The sequence below is a fragment of the Varanus komodoensis genome, unplaced genomic scaffold (assembly GCF_004798865.1).
Source record: "Varanus komodoensis strain SLA01 unplaced genomic scaffold, ASM479886v1 scaffold1, whole genome shotgun sequence".
Classification (NCBI taxonomy): domain Eukaryota; kingdom Metazoa; phylum Chordata; class Lepidosauria; order Squamata; family Varanidae; genus Varanus; species Varanus komodoensis.
In genome coordinates, this window is record NW_025335268.1 from 104,290,779 (window position 1) to 104,311,742 (window position 20,964).

The 20,964-nt window shown below is 43.4% G+C and overlaps 1 protein-coding gene and 1 long non-coding RNA gene across 3 annotated transcripts in view; one reads left to right on the top strand and one right to left on the bottom strand.

Moving 5' to 3' along the window:
• LOC123027929 overlaps positions 1-5,738 on the bottom strand; it is a 41,171-nt gene extending 35,433 nt beyond the window's left edge. The window contains exon 1 of the long non-coding RNA XR_006415595.1: positions 1,151-5,738. This is a non-coding gene — a long non-coding RNA (uncharacterized LOC123027929). The remainder of the gene's footprint in view (positions 1-1,150) is intronic.
• A 3,440-nt stretch (positions 5,739-9,178) lies between these two features.
• ADRB1 (adrenoceptor beta 1) lies at positions 9,179-18,291 on the top strand. Of its 2 annotated transcripts, none has more exons than XM_044439306.1 (2): positions 9,179-10,624; positions 16,825-18,291. In XM_044439306.1, exons 1-2 carry the CDS (start codon positions 9,326-9,328, stop codon positions 16,888-16,890), a joined length of 1,365 nt encoding a protein of 454 aa, XP_044295241.1. In that variant the 5' UTR covers positions 9,179-9,325; the 3' UTR covers positions 16,891-18,291. The 2 variants fall into 2 exon arrangements, with proteins under 2 accessions (XP_044295241.1, XP_044295250.1); XM_044439315.1 differs by lacking the exon at positions 16,825-18,291 and adding an exon at positions 12,253-13,074.
• Positions 18,292-20,964: the final 2,673 nt, after the last annotated feature.

A 20,964-nucleotide genomic window follows, 5' to 3' on the forward strand; every position in this document is an offset into this window, starting at 1 on the left:
AAGGCATCAGGTTGGGGAAGGCTAGTTTGTTCCATAAAAATGTGTAAGTCTCTGATGTGCTACATGACTTTTTGTTGCTTTTGCTAAAACAGACTGACATGGAAGTTGCTACACAGGGATGCACATATGACATCCAAACCTGTCTACTATATGAAAAATAAGCATTATTAAAATCTCATCCCAAGTCAGTTTGTACCAGCATGCCACAAGTGGGGAGCGGGGAACATACCAGCATGGTTAACAAGCAGAGTCATGGAACCTGTTAGAGAGAAGTGTTCCCTCAAGAAATGGATATACTGCCCAAATCAGGAAAACAAAAGTGTTAACAAGCTTGTGTAAGGGAGACACAAGCAGACAATAGAAAGCAAAGAAACATTTTGAGGAATGTATTGCTAAAGACTCAAGGCCAACAATACAGAATTCTTTAAGCTTATTTATGTTATTTCACTTCAGAAGAAAGAAGCCAGCCAGAGAGAAAGTTAGACCACTGGAGAATAAAGCAAGATAAGGAGATTGTAGAGAAGCTGACTTGAATTCTTTTCATCTGTGTTCATAGCTAAGAATACAGAACAGAAACCTGTTCCTGAACTTATGCACTCAGATAGTAGAGAAATTCTGTAGTGCAATGAAATTCTTAACCTTCTTGACAAACTAAAAATAGATCACCAGGCCCATCCAAGGTTAATCCATGTAATATGAAATTGCTTACCTTCTTACATATTTTACATACATATTATTACATGCATATTACATACTGCAAAGTGAATGGTACATATGTCCCCAAGATCAGTTTCTGTAAATAGGCCCAAAGAATGGACAATGTAACACCAATATTTAAAAAAGGTATCCAGGGGGATTCAGGGAATTACATACCAATTAGCTTAATGTCTGCTCTGGGTAAACTGGTTGAATATATTAAACTGGTTGAATATATTAAAGATAAAATCAGTAAACATGTAGAGGGTAGACCCTGCTGAAAATGAATCAACATGGCTTCTGCAAAGGTGAGTCCTGTCTCACTAACCTAAACAGCATTCTCTCAGCGTATCAATCAGCGCATGGACAGGAGTGATCTGGTAAACATTGTTTACTTGGAATTCCAAAAGGTTTTTGACAAAGCACCTTATCAAAGAAGCTTAAGCATGCTTACCAATCATGGAATATATGGAGAGAGGGGTCCTCTTATGACTCAGCAACTGGTTGAAGAACAGAAGACAGAGAGTGGGGATAAATTGGCAATTTCTCCCAATAGAGAGAGATAAAAAGTGGGATCCAACAGGGTTCTGTATTAGAACCAATGCTTTTCCACCTATACATAAATGATTAGTAGAAGCCAGGATCATCCCATGAAGCTAATGAGCGGAAGATTCAGCACAGATAAAAAGTTTTCTTCATCCAACACATAAACAATAGAATTCACTGCTGCAGGAAGTAGTGATGGCCAGTGATTTACAGGGTATTAAAAGCAATTGGACAAATTTGTGAAGAAGAAGTTATCAATGGCTACTAGCCTTTTTTGCTGTGTGCTGTCTCCATTATCAGAGGAGAGGGACCATGCCTGCATATGCCAGCTTGGGCAGGTCGAATTTGGGCAGGTAGAACTGAGAACTTGCACCCATCCTGAGTGATCCTGTAGGCAGCTGGTTTGCCACCATGTGAATGGCATGCTGGACTACACAGACAACTGGTCTGATCCAGCATGGCTTTGCTTATGGTCTCATACTGCCATGGGAAGATGGAACAGTGTTGAAGTTCACAGGTCCACTGGGAGAACTGAGATTGCCAAACAGCAAAAGGTCACTGGCCTTGAGTCAGGGTTAGATAAATAGTGAGTAAAAACAGAGAAATTATTCACCAGTAGGTTGCAACACTGTATAGCAAGGCTGAGCTCTGGGGCCATTTCTGTCGTCGAGATGAACCAATCACAAATTAATTGACTGTACCATTAGTGTCTCACAACAATGATATATCACACATTAAGGATATTGTATGCAAGGAAGAACCAGTGGCCCTTCAGAAGTTACTGGATTACAGCTCCCATCATCCTACCCACTGGTTATGCTAGCTGGCACTGGTGGACATTAGTGGCCAAGAGCAACTGGGGAGCCACAGGTGTCCTGCTTTTGTTCGGAGCAGCAGGGACTTTAGTGATGACAGCTGGTACTGTAATTTCAGAGGCTTCCATCTCTAAGAGTGGTCCTATCTGAGCTGTTATCCAAATACCATGCTGCAGTTAAGAGACATACTGCATGCTAAGGTCCCCAACATGGTGCCCATGGGCTCCCAATATTTTAAAAAATGCTTTTAAATTTCCCCCATTTTTTTTCCTTATTCCACATACATGGATTTCTATATATCCATAGCAGTGAATACATGTGAAAGGTATACAACTTCCTAGCCATTATACATAGGCTTCAATAAAAGTTGACCATATATCCACTTGAAGCTGGCATCTATAAACGACCCATTCATGCATCTGAAATGTTGTAAGGTCCTCAGTCCAGTATTATAAAAAGTGAGTGTTTATCCTTCCACTCTTTAATAAGTCTTTTAGGTGTCAGAAAGGTGCAAAAAATCAGTTTCCCTTCCATTTTAATTTAAAATAAATAATAATTTAAGAATTTTAAAAGGGTGCACATTAGTGAATATTAAAGACTGCTCCAGTACAGATTTTATCTGTGCAATAACCTCTTCCCAAAAAGAAGCAATTAGCATACATTGCAAAAAAGTATCTTTTAAAGAAGCATTAGATATACAGCACTGTTTAGAAGCAGCAATGTTTAAAAGAAGCATTAGCTGCATAACGCTGCTAGCAATTAGTTGAGTTAGATGATCCCTTTTATGTTGTAGTGGCCACTAAATATAAAACAAACATTTTTTGCTGAATAAAATGCAGCCTAAAATCCATAGATGTGTCAGGTAGACATCCAAGTGTGATCCACTGATTAGGCATTCAGTGGAAGTGCCCACAGCAGTTTTTCAAATTCCCAAATGTGCCTATGGACCAAGAAAGTTTTGAGACTCCTGCTGTATGTGTATGTGTGTGTGTATGTTTCTAACAAGTGACAAAAGTGTCTGGCCCAATCGGTCTGGCCCAATCGATGGAGGCCCTCCATATGAGCCAGAATACAGATTTTTCCATGTTTTTCTGGCTAATGAGGACAGCCTCCAAGGACAGAGGTTCTCCTCTTTAGACTGTCACTTCCACAAGCTGACAATGACAGAGGGATCAAGGGAGATGGTGACTTCCCAAGACTGTGTAGGGCTAAAATAATGCTAGAATGCTGGGTTAGAATCACAGAGATCCAGGGTCAAATTCCCACTCATTTGTTTATATAAATATTTATATGCAGCTTTTCAGTCCCCATGCCCTCCCAAGTGTCTCACAACTGCAATTAAACCAGTTTTAAAACAAATGACCTAAAATAGGAGTAGCATAAACAAAACACTGAAATTCTAGAGAAACAAAACTGTTCTACAGTGCAATCGTATGCACAGTTGACTGGAGAATGCTGGGAACTGTAGGACTCCTCCCATCTCAACATGTGTAAGATTGTGAACTGTCCCAAGACATCTGTGATATGACGGTATACAAAAGTTTTAAATAAATAAATAAGATTGCAACTTTTAATCACCTGTTTGAAAACTGAGAAAAGGATAAAGGAGTTTTGCATGCACAGAAATCCAGAGCCTCAGTACCACAATCACCTCAAACATTAGTGTGCTATTAAAAGATCTAAAAGGGGTGCATAGAGAAGTAGGAGCAGACAGCTCTTTAAAAATGCCAAGTTGAAACCATATATATCTTTAAAAGTTATAACTGGCACTTTGCTCTGGGTCAGGCAATGAAGATTAAACAGCAACATAACTGCATGCTCCAAATAACAGGTCTCTGCCAACAGCCTGGCAGGGTTATCCTGAGCCCGCTGTAATTTCCAAACTGTCTGCCAAGGCAGCCCCACGTACAGCTTGTTGCAATTGTCAAACCGAGAGTCTCATTTTCATTAGGCGTTCAGGGCTGTCATAACCACACAGCACAATCTATCCCACAGGGCTGTTGTGCGGGCAAAGCGCGCTAGGGCTGTCGTGTCAGAAGGCGATAGCTCCACTCTATCTAATCCAGCATTCTGCTTACAGGGCAGCAAACCAGAGGTCTATGAGAAGTCAACAACAGACCGTTAGGGCAACAGAACCAGATCCTCAGCATATTGCCTCTCATACTGGAAGTAATTCATAACCATAATGGTCAGTGGTAGCTGTTCACAGCTTTATCTTCCAACATGAATCAATTACAGATATCTTTGCTCACTGAATTCAGTGAATGGTCTTACTATATAAGGTATTTGTGACAAAATGTTGACGGCTCCAGTTCTTTGTTTTAATCCCAAGTGAGTGTGCCTAGGATTGCCTCCTTAATCTTTTATGAAAAAAAGTCTTTCAGGAATGGTCTCAACCTGAATATTAAATAGACTGGAATATATCCTTAAACACTGAGCTGTTGAGACTCAGTGGCCTGGTATCTGATTAGGCTTATCCATCAACAAACACAGACAAGCTACTTGGTAGGTCATAAACACTGCTGCTCCCACAGGCTATCCATACTAGACTGATTTCATTTGACACACAGTATGCACCAAATATGGCAAAAATAGTAAAAGAGAACATGAAAGATGTAGGCTATTGATCAGTTCCTTTGCAATACACCATATCTACATACCACGAAATTAATTCTGCTGCTTAGTTGCTGCCTCTTTACTGAGTACACAGGGAGTGAAAATCAGCTCTAGATGTGAAATTTCTCCTGAAGTCCTGTGTAGTGAAAACTTACTGCCGTATGTTCATCAAGAGGCATGTGTTTACTGATATTCTCAAATCAGCCACAGCAGCATTTTGCAAGTAGCAAAAACAGCAGCAGGCAAAATGGTGCGGTAAAGTCAGTCTTTTGGGCAGTTTTCTTGCCCTTTGCACACCAAACCGCTTGCAGTGCTGATTTTACAGCTCTCTAAGCTGTGAACTCTCATTCGGGTGGATTTGCATACACCTTAAGAAGGACAGAAGAAGCTTCTGGCAGGGGTGGCTCAGATCTCAAAACTCCTGAGTTTAGAGCTTGGACCAGGAAGCCTAGATCACTTATGAGCTTTAATCTGGCTCTACACAGTTACAGTTTCATTACACATCAGTCACAGCTGCTAATATTATTCTCACTGCAGTACTTGAGCTTATTGAGTCCAAATGAACCTATGATGAAAACATGTCCAGTCATTAGAGAACAATTTAAATTGTATTAAATGTTTGGCATTCTTGAAATCCTCAAGCCAACTGGGTCAGGGTACTTGTATTTCCAAGTCTAATTGACTTCAGTGGTGGTAAATCACATTAAATCATATTAATTCAACCAAACAGCATGCTTAACTGATCGCTGGATTTGACTGTTAGAATTTTGCACTCACAGACTGCCAAAAACCCTTAAAACCATTGTTTGCACACATACTTCTTATTTAAGCATAAGCCAGATGGTGAAACCCGTCTTTCCTCTTCAGGAGTGGTAACCTAGTGGTACTTATCACAGTGAGCATATAGTAATGTGGAAGTAATTTCTCATGTGGCAAATAGTTCTACAACTCCCAGCTCAAGCAGCTTACTGATCAAGTTCAAATGTTCTGGTAAATTCTCCCCAGCTTGTTGGACAGATGCTTCAAATAAGCAATATCCCCATGTGGATGTATGCCACAAATTAAATGTGGGCCAAACTAGAAATGATTGTATGAATCTCACTACAAGATTAAAAAAAAAGGGGGGGGGTGATCCATACTGGGACTTGAGGGACAGTAGGGGATGCTTAACCCTTTGCTCCCTGCTAAGATCACAATCCAGATTTTTTTGGGGGGGGGGGGGGGGAGGCAACTGCTCTTTGCATTGGAATGAAAAGTTTCTTTGGTTTAAATGGGAGTTTATTTCTAACACAAATGGTAAGTCTGCTACACCATAAAGGTAAGGACCACTATGGAGCCAAAGAGCTCAAGTTCCCAATCATCTCATAATCCTGGTCCTAATTCAGATCAGGAAAGGGGAAATGTCTTTTCTTTATAAAATTATGCAGTCACTAATGGAACGAATACCGTCGTGTTGAGTTTGCCCCTTAAGTGATGCTATGGGAAATGCACAACCCAAGTCACACGTCTTGTCTGTTAAAAGAACTGGCAGGCACAGTGGGATGTTATCACAAGTGGTACTGCGGTGCACAGGAAGGTGGTTAATCTTTTCCCCTACACTGCGCTCCCACTTAAAAAAAATTAGAACATTTGAAATGTAATCAAACACTTCTTCTAAAACTTAGTTTATCTTCAGTCATCAATAACCATCTGGTAACATCACCAGGAAATGGTTGTTGCTGTTTTGTTTCGGGGGGAGGGGGTCATAACTGATTATAAAATAATCTGTAGGGAATCATTGATTCTTAACTGATGCACTCCATGTGCTCATAAATTGTGATGACTCTATAATAATCTCTTGGGTTCATAGGATGGGACAAAGAAGAAAGACAGTTCACTTGAATGAACTAAAAATCTTTTTCATCTTGTCCATGTATATGGATAGAAGATGCTAGAGGATATTAAAACTTCTGAAGCTAAGAGGAAAATCTTTACTCAGCATCTATGAACTTTTGAATAGATTCGTTGCTGTAAAGAATGTCAAAGAAACCACAATCTGCTTTCTTTGTGTTAAGGTGTCAGAAAGGAGTATCGCCACATTTCTACTAAGCTGGTTGCGTGCAAAGAAGGGGGAAATAAACGATGCAGATATTGTTACTCTGATTCATGCAACTGCTGAAGTTCAGTTTGAAGTAAATAAAAGCAGCAATTAAACATAATCCTTCTCTTTCCTTTTTTCAACTCTATTTTTTTTTTGCTTTACCAGCTAAAACCTGCAGCATTCCCTCCTCCTACCTCATCTCTTATTAAATGCACTATTTGCTCATAATTCTGTCTGTAAAGATTTACTTTATTGCTTATTCACATAGTCTAGCAATATCTGCAGGTCCATTTATATGACTGTCCAGTGTAAGGAACAGCACTTGCTGGCCCAAAGGTCAGAGGGAAGGAAGAAGGAGAAAGCTGACATTTTCTTACAATATGTTTTTCCCTCTGGAAACATTGTACAGGGTTATTTATTTTGTACCCTGCTTATCTACCAAAATAGCACCCCTTGAACTCAAGGCAAGCAAACTCTTCTCACAACCTCGGTAAGAGAGGACAAGACATAGCAGTCTTATAAAACTATGCATGATTTGTTGAAAGTGGAGAAACATTTTGCGGTGCCTTCTATGATACTGAAACCCAGGGTGATCCAAGGAAGCTGAATGATGGGAAGAGTCAAGGCAGACAAAAGTGTTTATTTACAAAATGCCCATTATAGAATTCACTTCTAGATGTTGTGATTGCCACCAATTTATACAACCTGAAGAGAGTATTAGACAACTTCATGGACTAACCATACCAATAGACTACTGCCTCTAGATCAGAAGCAGGCAAGACGTCTCTGACTAGAAGTTGCCAAAGAGTAACAGTGGGAGAGGACCTGCCCTCCATGCAAAGCTAAACACATGGCATCCCCCACCCAAATCAACGTGTCTAGACTGCAGCACCCAAGGCAGAAAATCACTCCTTCCCTGGCAGTATAGCAACAACAAATGACTAATTTGCTGCTCTTTCAGGACGGCCATTTTGCTGCCTGAAGCAGCCCCTCACTGGACCTTTAGTAGCAGGGCCAGTCTACGGCTTTCATAACCTGCTGGTGGGCTTCCCACCCAGCCCAGGTGGGAAACCTCAATTTGGCCCAACTAGGGTTCCCCATGGTCCTACCCCTTCTCTGATCCCACTCTCTTTTCCCCATGCACCATATATTTCCCAGCTTATTTGCCCCCCCCCCCCCAATTCTAAACGCTTGAAATGTCGCTCAAGGCTTAGTTACTGGCAGGGAGCGCTTCCAAGCACAATAGACCGCTATCCTTTCTATTTTTGGCCCATCCCCTCGCCTCTGGCCCCACCGGCCGCTGGAATGCGCTCCTGAGCGCGTCTCCAAAGCGGGTCTCGGGCTGAGAGCGGCCCTCCACCTGTGCCGACAAGCACTTTGCCCTCGTCTTCCTCCCCCCGGGCAGCGCGGCAGAAAGGACTGACCTCCGTGCTGCCTGGGGGTGGGAAACAGCTGCTCCTGGGCCACCCCTCTCCCTCCGAGAGGCCCGGGGTGGGCTGGCCGCCAGGAGCTCGCTTACCCTCCCTCTGGACCGTGCGGCAGGCGGGCGCTTGGCCTTGCCGCACCGCCCGGACGAGATGCCAAGTGCTCCTTGCTGCGCCCGCTCAGGTGAGCAAAGCGGAGCAGCGGGCGCTTTCTCTACACCATCGTCCTCCCCTCTTCGCCCACTCCCACTCCGGCCAGCCGGGCTCCGTCCGAGCGACGGCCCGCCCGGAGCTAGTCGAGCGGCGCTGCGGGGCAAGTCTTCGCCACGTCGCCCTCCGCTCCGCTCGGAAGACCCGCTCTCCGGCGTCAAGCCGGCCACCGTGCCCACCTCCGCTCCGTTTCCGGGCAGGACGAGGCTTGGCCGCAGCGCCGCATTTGCGCAGGAAGGAGCGGCACAGACTTCTAAGCGAGGGACGCCAAGGACGCTTTGGTGGGAGCCCCCTCGGAAGCCGGAAGCGCCACTGCCCTCCGCTTCGACCGGGGTTCTTGCGCTTGACCTTCCAGAGGCGGCCGGGCGCGGCGAGGGCAAGGTGCCCTCCCCAGAGGCGCGCGTTTCCCCACGCGCGTCTCGTGCCCCACAGACGGGGCGCCCGGGGAGAGGCACGAAAGGAGCCCTCGGGGAGGGAAAGAGACTCTGCGCAAGCAGGGCCATCTCTCCAGGAGCTCGGCAGGGGTGAGCTGCCCCCACCCACGGCTGCCCCATGCCGGGAGCAGCCGAAAGTCCTCCCGTCCGGCCCGCTCTGTCACTGCTACCAGACGAGTCCCCCCTTCGGATCTCCGGCGGAATGGCCGAGGCGGTCTCGGCTCCCCATTGGCTGCTGAGCACCTGACGTAGGGCCCGCGGGGTGGCGTCCTGGGCGCAGGAGCCCGCCGGAGAGCGCTCACAAACATGCTGGAGCCCGGCGCGAGTGGCGGCGCTTGCGGCGGCGGCGGCGGCGGCGGCGGCGGCTGCGGAAAGTCCATCGCCGTTCCTCCTCCTCCTGCGGCGGCGGCGGCGGCGGCGCGAGCGAGGACGGAGCGCGGCTTCGTCTTCATGCCTCCAGCCTGGATGCCCTAATTTGACCCCCTTTCGCCTCGCCGGACAGCCATGGGAGATGGTTGGATCTCTTCTTTCTACAGCAACCGGTCCAACTCCACGGCTCAGCTTGTCACCAGCAGCAGCGGGAACAGCTCCGCTGGGTCGCACCCCCCTGGCAGCCAGCCCCTACCTTCGGAGGAGCTATCCCAGGAGTGGGTGGTGGGCATGAGCCTGCTGATGTCTCTGATGGTGACCTTCATCGTGGTGGGCAACGGGCTGGTGATTGCCGCCATCAGCCGGACGCAGAGACTGCAGACCCTCACTAATGTCTTCATCACCTCCCTGGCTTGCGCCGACTTGGTCATGGGCTCCGTGGTGGTGCCCTTTGGGGCCACGCTGGTGGTGCGGGACTCATGGCTGTGGGGCTCCTTCCTGTGTGAGTGCTGGACCTCAGTGGACGTCCTGTGTGTCACGGCCAGCATCGAGACCCTGTGCGTCATCGCTATTGACCGCTACCTGGCCATCACCTCACCCTTCCGCTATCAGAGCCTCATGACTAAAAAGCGAGCCAAAGGCATCGTCTGCGTCGTCTGGGCCATCTCAGCCTTGGTGTCCTTCCTGCCCATCATGATGCACTGGTGGAGGGACAGGGGGCCCAAGGCCAAGGAGTGTTATGATGACCCTGGCTGCTGCGACTTTGTCACGAACAGAGCTTACGCCATTGCTTCCTCCATCATCTCCTTCTACATACCCCTGTTTGTGATGATTTTTGTCTACATCAGGGTCTACAGAGAAGCGAAGGAGCAAATGAAGAAGATCGACAGGTGTGAGGGAAGGTTCTACAATAGTCACCAGCATCAGCTTCAGCCGGTTGCCCAGCACCTGCCCATCTTGGGCAATGGTCAAGTCAGTAGGAGGAAAACTTCCCGAATCCTCGCTCTAAGGGAACAGAAGGCCCTCAAGACTTTGGGCATCATCATGGGGGTCTTTACTCTTTGCTGGTTACCCTTTTTCTTGGTTAATGTGGTCAAGGTCTTTAACAGAGGGCTTGTACCAGACCAGCTGTTTGTCTTCTTCAACTGGTTGGGCTATGCCAACTCTGCCTTCAATCCCATCATTTACTGCAGGAGCCCTGATTTTCGGAAGGCTTTCAAGAGGATGTTATGTTGTCCTAGGAAAGCAGACCGGAGGCTGCATGCCAGTACTGGGGAACTTTCTCGTTACCCTGAGGGCTTCATCAGTACTCTAGAAAATGCTCCTCCATGTACCCTTGGAGTGACGTGGTCTGATTACAATGGTGGTGCACAGGATGGTAGTGATTCCAGCCTAGAGGAAAGGAACAGTAAAACTTCCTACTCAGAATCTAAGGTATAAGGGCAGTTGGTGGGAAGGATCAAAGCAATGGGAGGGCATATTGAATAATGTGGCTCAAGAAAGGGATCCTCCTTCCCAAACTAGGCAGGACAATGAAAAAATAAATCCACCAGGAGACTGGCTGGCATACACACACACACACACCAGACTGGCCTGCCTAAATGGGGAGAAGATTGCATTTACTCAAGGTGAACAGCAGGTGAATTTGAATGTAGCCTAAGTACCTCTTCTGACTCATCTGAAACTGAAGCAAACGGAGAGCAAATGACCACAGAACAAAGGCAATTAACTATCCATTTTGTCCAAATTGGCGGGTTGCATGTGCTGGTGTGCCAGGAAGGGGGAGAAAAAAGTTTGCAGGAGTTTGAAAAAGAAGTGTTTCAGGAAGAGCTGAAGTTATGACAGACAATTAGCCTAAAAATTATTTTAAAAGGCCTGGGGCAGGAGTGTCCTTTCCTGATATTGAAGGAAACAGATGAAGCCCCTGGTAATTTGACTTGAGAGCTGAAGATAAGTCTTTTGTTGTTTTTACTCCTTCCAGGAGCTTCAGTGGCACAAAAAGTAGTCTGTTTGTTTTTTAAGGAAGTGCTGGTCACTCACATATCTTCACTGAAATTAGCATAAATTTCAGGCACTTGACGACCATGCTAAAGCCTATTCTAATAGCCAATGGGGGAAAATATTCTGATGAGTTTTAGTATGTTAATATGATCCTACACTTTTGAAAAAGTGAGTTTAAACTTACTCTCAAGTGTGCATTAACTTGTAGCCTTAATAACCTAATGTTCGCACTCCCCTTAATATCTGGACAAAAAGGTTAGATAAGTAATATTGTAATTCGACATGTCTGTGTTTTAATCAAATCTCTCCTAGTTTTGATCCTTTCCCATTGACATTGTGGGACTGTGGGTGGGGGATATTCGTATTGATCTAGGAGACAATTCAGGCTACAAACATCTACCTCAAGCTGTGCATATTGTACAGGAAAAATGTGTTTATATTAAACCGCTTATTTATGTATTGTTAGGGTTCTGTTTTTAGTTTTATAAACAGAGGTGGGAGCTTGATCCTCTGTAGGCAGTTTGTTCACATTGAAAGATGAAAAGGAAATGGCCAGGAACACAAGAAATGTTACTGCATGTTTGAAAAGACCGAGACAAGTTTTTCTTTTGCAGTGTTATCAGAGTTTGTTGCTCTCTCTCTCTGTAGGCCCCCTCCATACACACATGCACGCACGCACACATTGGGAAATGAGGAGATTTTAAAAGCATCAAGCCCTGACTGGATTTCTTTGGCTGGTAGATATGCTACTTTTTTATTTTTAAAGCATTTTATATTATTTAATTGAGGTACTGTAAGTATATTCTTACTATAGAGAAATCTATAGTAAACCGATTTTTAATGAGTTACTTTTTTATGCCTAGGAACCCCTGTGAACCTGTTATGACTTCAGCATTTCATTGTAATTCCCCATCTACTCCTCTGTGTGTGTGTGTGTATGTGTATGTGTTTTGTAATGTATTTATATACTCTGGGTGCAGTTTACTACTGTATGTCATTGGTTTATGTGCAATAAAAACCACTGCAGCACAAGCGAACTGACTTACAATGTCTCTTGTTAGGTAAGGAAACAATAACCACTCCTGATGGAAAAAGCAGAGTCTGTTTTGCTGAAAATATGGATCATGTTACCAATACGATTCAACTTAATGGTTTTTCCGGACATAATTGACTTTTCAGAAAAATACATGCTTGCTGTACCAAATAAGGTAGCGTTCCTGTTAAACTGAATGAAGGCTGCTAACTTTCCCTGAAATTCCAGGGCCAAAGGCAAGATGCTTTCAAGCTGGCTATAAATGCAGTAGCTACTTTTCTTTTATGGATGCCTCTTACCAGTTTTAATCTACTCTGATAATGCTAGACCAGGTGGCTAGAAACCTGATATTGAAAGTGACAAAATTGTTTTCAATTTCATTTGAGCAATGATAATTTTGAAGGAAAGATCATCCATTCGGATGTTGAAGCCATACCTCTCGTAACCCACAATTAATCTCATTGAAGTCTCTGCTGTACTTGGGCTACTTAATACTCCCAGCTATGAGAGTCTGAGAATGGCAAGCTGCACTTCTTTAACTATTTAACTTCAATCAACCTTTGATGAAGTTTAATTTTCAGGCCAAAGTTAATGATATTAAAAACCAGGAGTAAATCTTCAGACCATTTGCTCTGTTATTTAGGGTCCACCCTAGTCTAATTGGTATGGAATTTTTAATGCTTTTCTGGGGGAATGCTAGCAGTTGTTAGTTTCTCTTTTTTATACAAGCTAGTAATAATTAGACAATGCTGTTTAATTTGTGATCTCATGGTATAGGAAAACAATCAAGGGGAGATGGGCTTGCTTTTGCTTTTTTTGATTTTCCAACCTCAACTAGTTGTAGTTGGAACTTCAGCCAATCTTTACCAAGCAGTGAATGTTGAAATCTTTCACAGGAATGTTGCTACTATATTTAATGAACTAATTAGATTGCTTCAGTAAATTACTGTAACTAAATTTAAGTCTGTCATTTCAGTTTCCTGCTTGGAGGATGTGCCTTGTTTTTAAGGCATAGATTGTGTGTCATTCACATTACAGGCAGAAATTCAAAAGTAGCCACTTTTCCACAATTGGGAATCAACACCTTTTAGGTATTGATAATAGTACTTCATATTCTGTAAGGCTTTTTGAGATAACTCTTTTGTGGGATAGAAAATGTGGGGCATACATTCATTAAATAAATCATAAACCAATACGTTTATGGTTGCCATTGAAAAGCACAGAAAAATCTCTGCCAGGAAAGGATAGAAGTAGCAACACTTATCAGCTCGATGGGATTGTAATTTGTGATGTGGACTCATTTGGGATGTGTGCAATCAATACTGAGTTTAAAGAGATGGACTAGATGCCTTTGGAGTATCCTGCAAGCTTATAAACAGGCATCTGCAATAGAGCAGCCTTGTTTCAATAAAAGGAAACAAATGCTTCTCTTAACTAACTGTGCTTTATGTCAGGCTTTGGGTGAGGTTTATGTGAAGCAGGTTGTCTGCCAAATATGTGTGTGTAAGATACGCTGTGGATAAAATTGAATGGTGCACAGTGCACTCATTGGTGAAAAATACATAACCCATATAGTTAAAAACTGTATTAGCAAGCTGGGTGAAAGGAAAATATTTCCAGCTACTGGTGGCAGTGGCCATTTCTTAGAAAAAGTGACAGTATAATCCTGTTTGCCATTTGTTGCATTCCTGCCTTGTTCTTCCTCTAAAGCGTCCTGCCTCTATCAGTTACTCCTTTTTAATAAGAGCATGCAATGTTGAGTATTAAGTTGTGTTAAATACATAGGCCAGCAGTATTTATGTGCCTGGCCCCTTGACATAAGTAAATCTGTTTCTTACCTATGCGTATATTGTCCCCACCCGCTGTAGCCATGAATTAGGAGAGAATAGCCTGGTAGAATGGAGTTGATGCTTGATATTGGTAACAAGGAAGCAATATATCTGAAGTCATCATGCTTATTCTGCTTGCATTCTGACAGAATTAGTATTGGCAGATTTGGTATGTACAGAGATTCTCAATGTCAGGATGGTAGTCCATATGGTGTAAGTCATTTTAACCTATATGTGATGGCTGCAACACAGCTAAAATGGAATATTTAAGGCGAGCTTAAATGAGCTGGCCCTGGGGCAGAGTGAGCAATGATTGCAGCACAGTGCAATGGACAGATCTTCATGGGAACCAAAGCTCAGCTCCAGAATTTGCCTTCAGTGCCAAGACTCAGGCTGGATTCATTAGTTTACTTGCATATTTCAAAACCTGAGTTTTACAGCTGGCTGCAGGTACATATGGAGAGAGTTAGCCCTATTAGAAATGCAAGTGTGAGGATGCATTTGGTTGATAAGATTTCTGCAGAGTGGAACAGTAGATAATAAAAATTATCCTGTTTCATGTGGTAATAGGTATGGTGAGAAGCACCACACTTTTTTAAAGATAAAGATTCATAAATTTAAAATGTGCTCACTGCTTCAGTGTATGAGATATATTTATTTCATTTGAGCATATAGAGAATGCCTTGAGCTCATTCTTAAATATCTACACACATGCTTCTGATTAATGGCTTTTTGGTCAATAGGCTGTGAGCTTTAATTTTAAGAATTAAATATTAGAAGTCAGCAGAGCTGCTGAGAGAACCTTAACATGCTTATGGGTTAGAATTTCGCAATAACAAAAGCTTTCATTTTTCACAGCGCACTCAAAAAGGTTCTTCTCTTTCTGATTCGAAGAGTTTTAAGCCTACACAGGTTTAAATTCTGAGACACCGAGAGATATTAGTAAACCAGCTAGCTAACCATGTGTGTGAGCTCAGTAAGTAACCACCTTTACTATCCCATAGCAGCCTTTCGCACATGTGAGGGGGATACTAGGAGAAGCAGGAAGCTCTGGTCATTTTTTGCAATGGGTTTTTTTCCCATTGCAGAAAGATCCACGAAGAGGATTATGAGAAGCGGGGCTCAAGTAGCTTTCTGCAATAACTTACCTGCAAGTCTTTTTCAACATGTTCAACCTTTACCAGAATACTTATTTTTCTTTAGTAATGCATGGTGTGTGTGGTCGGGGGGGGGTGTCCTTGACTGTTGATATTTTTGTTTGTCTTCTCAGTGTTGCTTAAAAGCAAATTCTGATGTGCAGGGAGGGCGCATGGTACAATCTTCAAATAACACTGTGAATGCACATAGATAATTTTCGTTTGTTGGAAGACATTGCCAGCTTCAAAGTTTGTTGCATGAGGAATAGGAGCGGAGCCACCTGCTAAATACCACTGCTCTCTCTGTCTAACTCTGTATTATCTAGACTAGAGGGGGCAACTTGTGGCCCTATAACTCCCCTCAGCCCTACCCTGCATAGCCAACAGTAAGAGGTAAAGGGATTTGTGAACTAGAAATATCTGGAGGGTCACATCTGGTGCTGCCCTGAGCTGTGCTGGCTGGCAACGGATCTCCACATTGTTCCTGGCAGTGGTTTCCCAGATCTACCAGGAAATACCATGGACTGAGCCTGGGACCAGCCATTAAGCTGCAGTCTTCTCTGTTGTTCAAAAATGGTGTGTAGCCTGGCTTGGCCTTCTCCTCAATGCTCCTTTCCCACAGAGAGGGATTTTTTCTATTTCTTTTTGGCACGGAGTATTTCCAAATAAGCAATTCCCTATGTTCATTTGGAGGTATTGATGGCCCGTTATGCATAAGTTGGTTCTTAGCCTTTAAGCAACTTGTTAACAGAAATGCTGAACAGTGAAGTTTCTGCCAAAATTCCAGAAGAGTTGATCTAGATGGCCTTTGCGTTCCCCCTAAATCTGTTGTTCTGTTTCAGTCCTTCTCTTTTTTCAAATCACCTCAGAGGTGATGCTTACTCACAAAATAATCCTTTGAGGCAGAATATACGCGCTTTTCAAAATCCTTTACATTACCCCAACACCCTGCAATTAGCTTTTCTTTTGAGTCTGCTTAGCATGTATCTGGGCAGAAGGAGGGATAAAACAGTGGAGACTAATTTTCATGCAAGGCCATATTACAACCTACATCGGTATGTGTGCTAGTTTTGCTACTTTCCTTTGCAATTAGGATGACAGTTTGCACCCACCTCCAGATTTATTTGTCTGCAGAGCTCCAATACAAGACAAATAGCAAAGTGAAGCTAGGTCAGTTGTCAGTGGAATAAAATATGTGCTTTACCGTGTTACTTGGTGATGGAGAATTGTTTAAATACTGAGATGCTAATTCTGCATGGGGTTCCACAGGAATAAATCTGAAAAATCAGGTAAGATAGAATTTATTTCTTGATTAACTAATGTTGGTGTTACGGCTGTCCGTCAGTTAATCATATGACTTTTATAGGTTGAGAAATTAATCAGCAATGTGATGCTATGCATGTTTATTCAGAAATGAGACTCACTGAGTTCAGAAGGGCTTCCTCCCAGGTAACAGTGTATAATTGCAGCCTAAGGGTTATATCCAATATTCACCCAACTTAGAGTAGATTTGTTGAAATGAATACTACTTAAAGTAGATTTGAGTGAAAGCCACAATCTGCAGAAATGATAAAGCAAGAATTCTCGAAGAGAAAATAAAAGACAACAGGTTGGTTTTTTTTTTTTTTTTTTCAGATTATGCCTGCATGTTACAAGGCGCCCCATCTTGGAACACTTTATTCGCTCACATATAAAAGATAACAGGGAAATTATTGCACCTTCCAGACATAGATTGGTCAATGCCTATATTACACAAATTTTGCTGCCCAATTACTTGGGGGCTTTTTAAAAATTCAGATGTGTATTGTATCGCTCAATTGAATAAAAGGCACAGTCTGGTAGATATGCTGCCATTGCTCCAATTGTGCAGAAGAACCATTGTATACCTGGTTTGGCAGAGAGGGGTGAATAGCAGAAGGACGTAATCTCACTCCCTGCACCCATCCTTTGATGGCCAATTGGTGCATATCTGGTTATCATTTTGGAGCACTGTATCCACCTGAGGATGCGTACATGGAAACCTGCTTCCTTGCATATAGGCTGCACTCTGGACTGTCACAAATTCCTTTATATTTTGCTACATTGTTTGCCATGCTGATATAAAGTTCATTGGCAAGGGCTGAATCCATTCCTCCCATCACCTGTAGCCTAGCTGTGTGAATCACTGTGCTGGCAAATACATATTTGGGAATGGGCTGAGCAAACCTCTGACCATATAATACTTTTGACTGATGTTTAGGAGTGGGTGAAAAATCGTAGTGAAGCAGAATAGATGCTGTATCAGCATTATGAGTTGATCCAGGGCAGAAGAACAGTAAGAATTTGCAGGCACTGATATTATGGCAAGTGAGCATAGTGGTTAAGAGTATAAGTGATAAATGGGGAAATAGCTGGTTATAGTTTAGTCTTGGACTTAATGGACGGCCCAGGACAAGCTAATCTCCCTCAAGCTAAGCACCACCACCTGAATTATAGCAACAGCAACGCTTTCCTGCCTTACAGGGCTGTTGACAGGATTTTGGGCAGAATACTTATGCAATACTTCCAGCGCTTGTTTAGTTTGTTTTTTGAATGTTATTTTGATTTCTATCCATCCCAGTCCTGAGGGTCGGAAATGGAACTGTGCCTCTCAAAGGGATCATTGGCTAGTTGCTTACATTGGTACTTGTCCAGTCCCCAACCCTACCCATTTTTACTTCGAAGTATGTCCCACAGAGCTTCCAGATAGGTGCAGGTAATATTAACAGAACTTAGCTCTCTGCTTTTCTAAGTTAGCCTTCCCCAGACTCATACCCTTCACATGGTTTGGTCTTCAAAGCTCCAGTTGGTCCCTGCTAGCATAGCCAATGGTCAGGTATTCTAAGAGTTGTAGCCCAAAATATTTAGAGGGCACCATGTTGGAGAAGGCTAATCTAAGAGACAACACCTGCTTAACTCAGAATAGGAGCTGGGTTTTAACCATTGCTGCTTAATAAAAGCTATGTAATGTATGACATTCAGTGCTGATAATTTAGTGTTATTAAAATGAGTGTGGTGATAAATGTATAGGTTCTATCAGACATATGGTTTCCATGTGTACGGGAAATAAATGGCTATTGGCGAGCACTTTGTTCTGGATTATTCTCTCAGTACAGTATGTTCTTCAAGACTGAAAAAATTCTTCCCTGAGCATGCTCACAGGGCAGTTGAAATAGTGCAAGGCAAAGAGTCCAAACATCCGTGATGGATCTTTCTTTGAAGCAAACCAGACATGGATTAACAATAGGAGCTGGAGTCAGAAAGACCACAAATATCACAACACACTTGTGCTGAAAAGTTTGGGTAACCAGAGGAGAGAAGGAACAAAGAATGAATCACAGCCTATGATCACAGCTGCATAAGACTTGCTGACCTTAATAGGTCATCCTGTCCATCTAAGAAGGGCTGATAATAACCAAAACATCTATAATAGATGTTTATCTAGCTCTTTAAAAAGAAATCCAATGGTTAGGATTCTGCACTCTGTACTATGACTTTGTTCCACTGTCCTAATATGTTTGTAGCTAGAAACCAGCTCTGGGTGCCCAGAGCACTTCCCCTCCCTGCTTCTGTTCTGTTTGAGCCCATTATCTCTTGGCCTGTGCACATGGGCATTTTATTTATAGCAGGCTTGGGATCTATCTGCAACCTTTTCTTATCTGGCTTCCCTTCTGAGTGCAAATCATGCTTGGTTCCTTTGAGCCTTCCTCACAAGAGCCCACATCTTAAAGAAACGGAAACTACTCACATGAATAGGAAGGTTGTGACGGGGCAGTGCTCTGAGCTTTGTCCACAAAATAGTAGCACACTTCCACCCCTGCTACTGGTGCCATGTTGTCCTGACCTGGGGAGCCTCCTGTACTTAGGAAAGGTTCTCAGGGACTTAGTACCCTGATTATGCAAAAGCTAGAAAAGAGTACTAGCACAGACAGTATACATGAACAGGCTGGTCCCAAACATGCCTCCCTGCCGACGGTGGGGCACTCATCTCCCACAAAATGCAAAATGCGAGGAATATTTCCAGAACCTTTGGGGGGAGGGGAGTGAAATAGCTTGCATTTTTTACTCATGGGTTTACCTGAGAGATATGAGATGGTGGAAAGTTGTAATTAGTCTTATTTATTTGAAGCTTTTATATACCATCCAAATACGAGCATCTCGTGATGGTTTTACAAGAAAAGCAACACAAAATGAAATGGAGCACAGCGTCTAATGCTTCCAGTATAATAAAACCCAAATTAAAACCTATTAAACATTAAAAGAATGGGATAATAAAAAGGTTTTCACCTGGCACCAAAAGGAACAAAGCGTTGGTGCCAGGCAAAACTCTGGGGAGCGTATTCTATAAATGGGGCACCACTGCAGAGAAGGCCCTTCTCTGGCTAACCACCCTCCTAATCTCCTTCAACGAGGGCTCCTGGAGAAGGACGTCCACCTCAGATCTTAAGGGGTGGGAAAGCACATAGGGATGGAGGCGCTCCTTCTGGTATCCAGGACCTAAGCCATTTAGTGCTTTATAGGTCACCATCAACAGATTGGGCCACTATTTCCTTCTTGTTTGGTTTGCTTAGGGAGTTGTTGGCTTGTTTGTTTTAGAAAAAAGGGAGAGAGGACAGAAAGACAATGGTGGTTAGAGGTGATGGAGGAGAAAAGAGAAATGAGAACATAGGACATATAAAAGAATAGTGGATATCATTTTACCAGTTGCTGTTAATGACAGTCCCCAATTCTGAAAATTCAAAAGACTCTGGTCTTGCTCCAAATAAATGCTCTGATAAAAGATAATCTGTATTAGGAAAAACTTCTAACAGATTAATCTGTCAATCTTCTATTTGAATAAGATGCCTAAAGTTAGAATACTGAGGCCACTGACCACTAGTTTTTCACCTGTGCGGTTCTTCAGTGACTTCAGTGATCTAGGTACTCATGCAGGGCTTAAGCATTAATCACTAGTGGAAAGTATTTTGTGACTGTGGATTGGATCTTCGTTGCAAGGTAGAGATGTACTCTTTCCATGTCTTGGAAGGAGAAAACTGAGTCATTAAGGGCATGATCCTGTAGCCGCCTGGCATTGTAGGGGAGGAGAAGATAGGATTATTCGGAGTCCTGGCTTTGAGGTCCTGCCACTTCATTGCTGGGACCCCAAGTACAGAGCCCCCCCTCCTCACAACTTGCATGCAAAAGCCATGTTGGTGTCTCTCCAAGGTGAGACATCAGCTCTGGAGAGGGTTAAAGGGGCATGCTGGGGAGCAAAGAGGGGAGAGGAGACAGCTAGGGTTGATGGTCCCGCCTTATCTGTAGGGTATCCAGCTTGCTTCCTTTTCATCTGTAGTGCTTCCTGTAAATGGCTGAAAATGGCTGCCATGATGAAAGACAAGGCCCTGAGCAGTGGTGCCTCTGGTCCTGGACGCATGTAAGCCTCCATGTTCAGAGGCTTATGTGCATTGAGGGTGGAGAACATTGGCTCATGCCCTAAGTCAAACAGCATTTAAGTCATTTTTCCAAGGCTAAACTGAAATAATTCTATAAATAGAATATAATGTTCATGTGTTTTGTCTACTGCACCATCCTTCCCCATAAAAACTAGAGGTTCTGGGTTTTCTGAAAGTTACTTCTGTTTAGATAAGAAGCTGTGGCATTGCGTCACTCTAGATGGTGGCATGCAAAAGCCAGTTTCCAGAGCATGTCTGGATCAGAGACCACTAAAAGGCCAGGCAAAAATGTGCCCCTATGTGGAGTCCCATTCATANCCTCAGC

Coding starts and splice junctions, on each gene's coding strand:
- ADRB1 (XM_044439306.1), top strand. CDS start 9,326: ATGGGAGATGGTTGGATCTCTTCTTTCTACAGCAACCGGTCCAACTCC. Junction 10,625..16,824: donor CTTCCTACTCAGAATCTAAG/GTATAAGGGCAG, acceptor TTTTTTTTTCAG/ATTATGCCTGCATGTTACAA.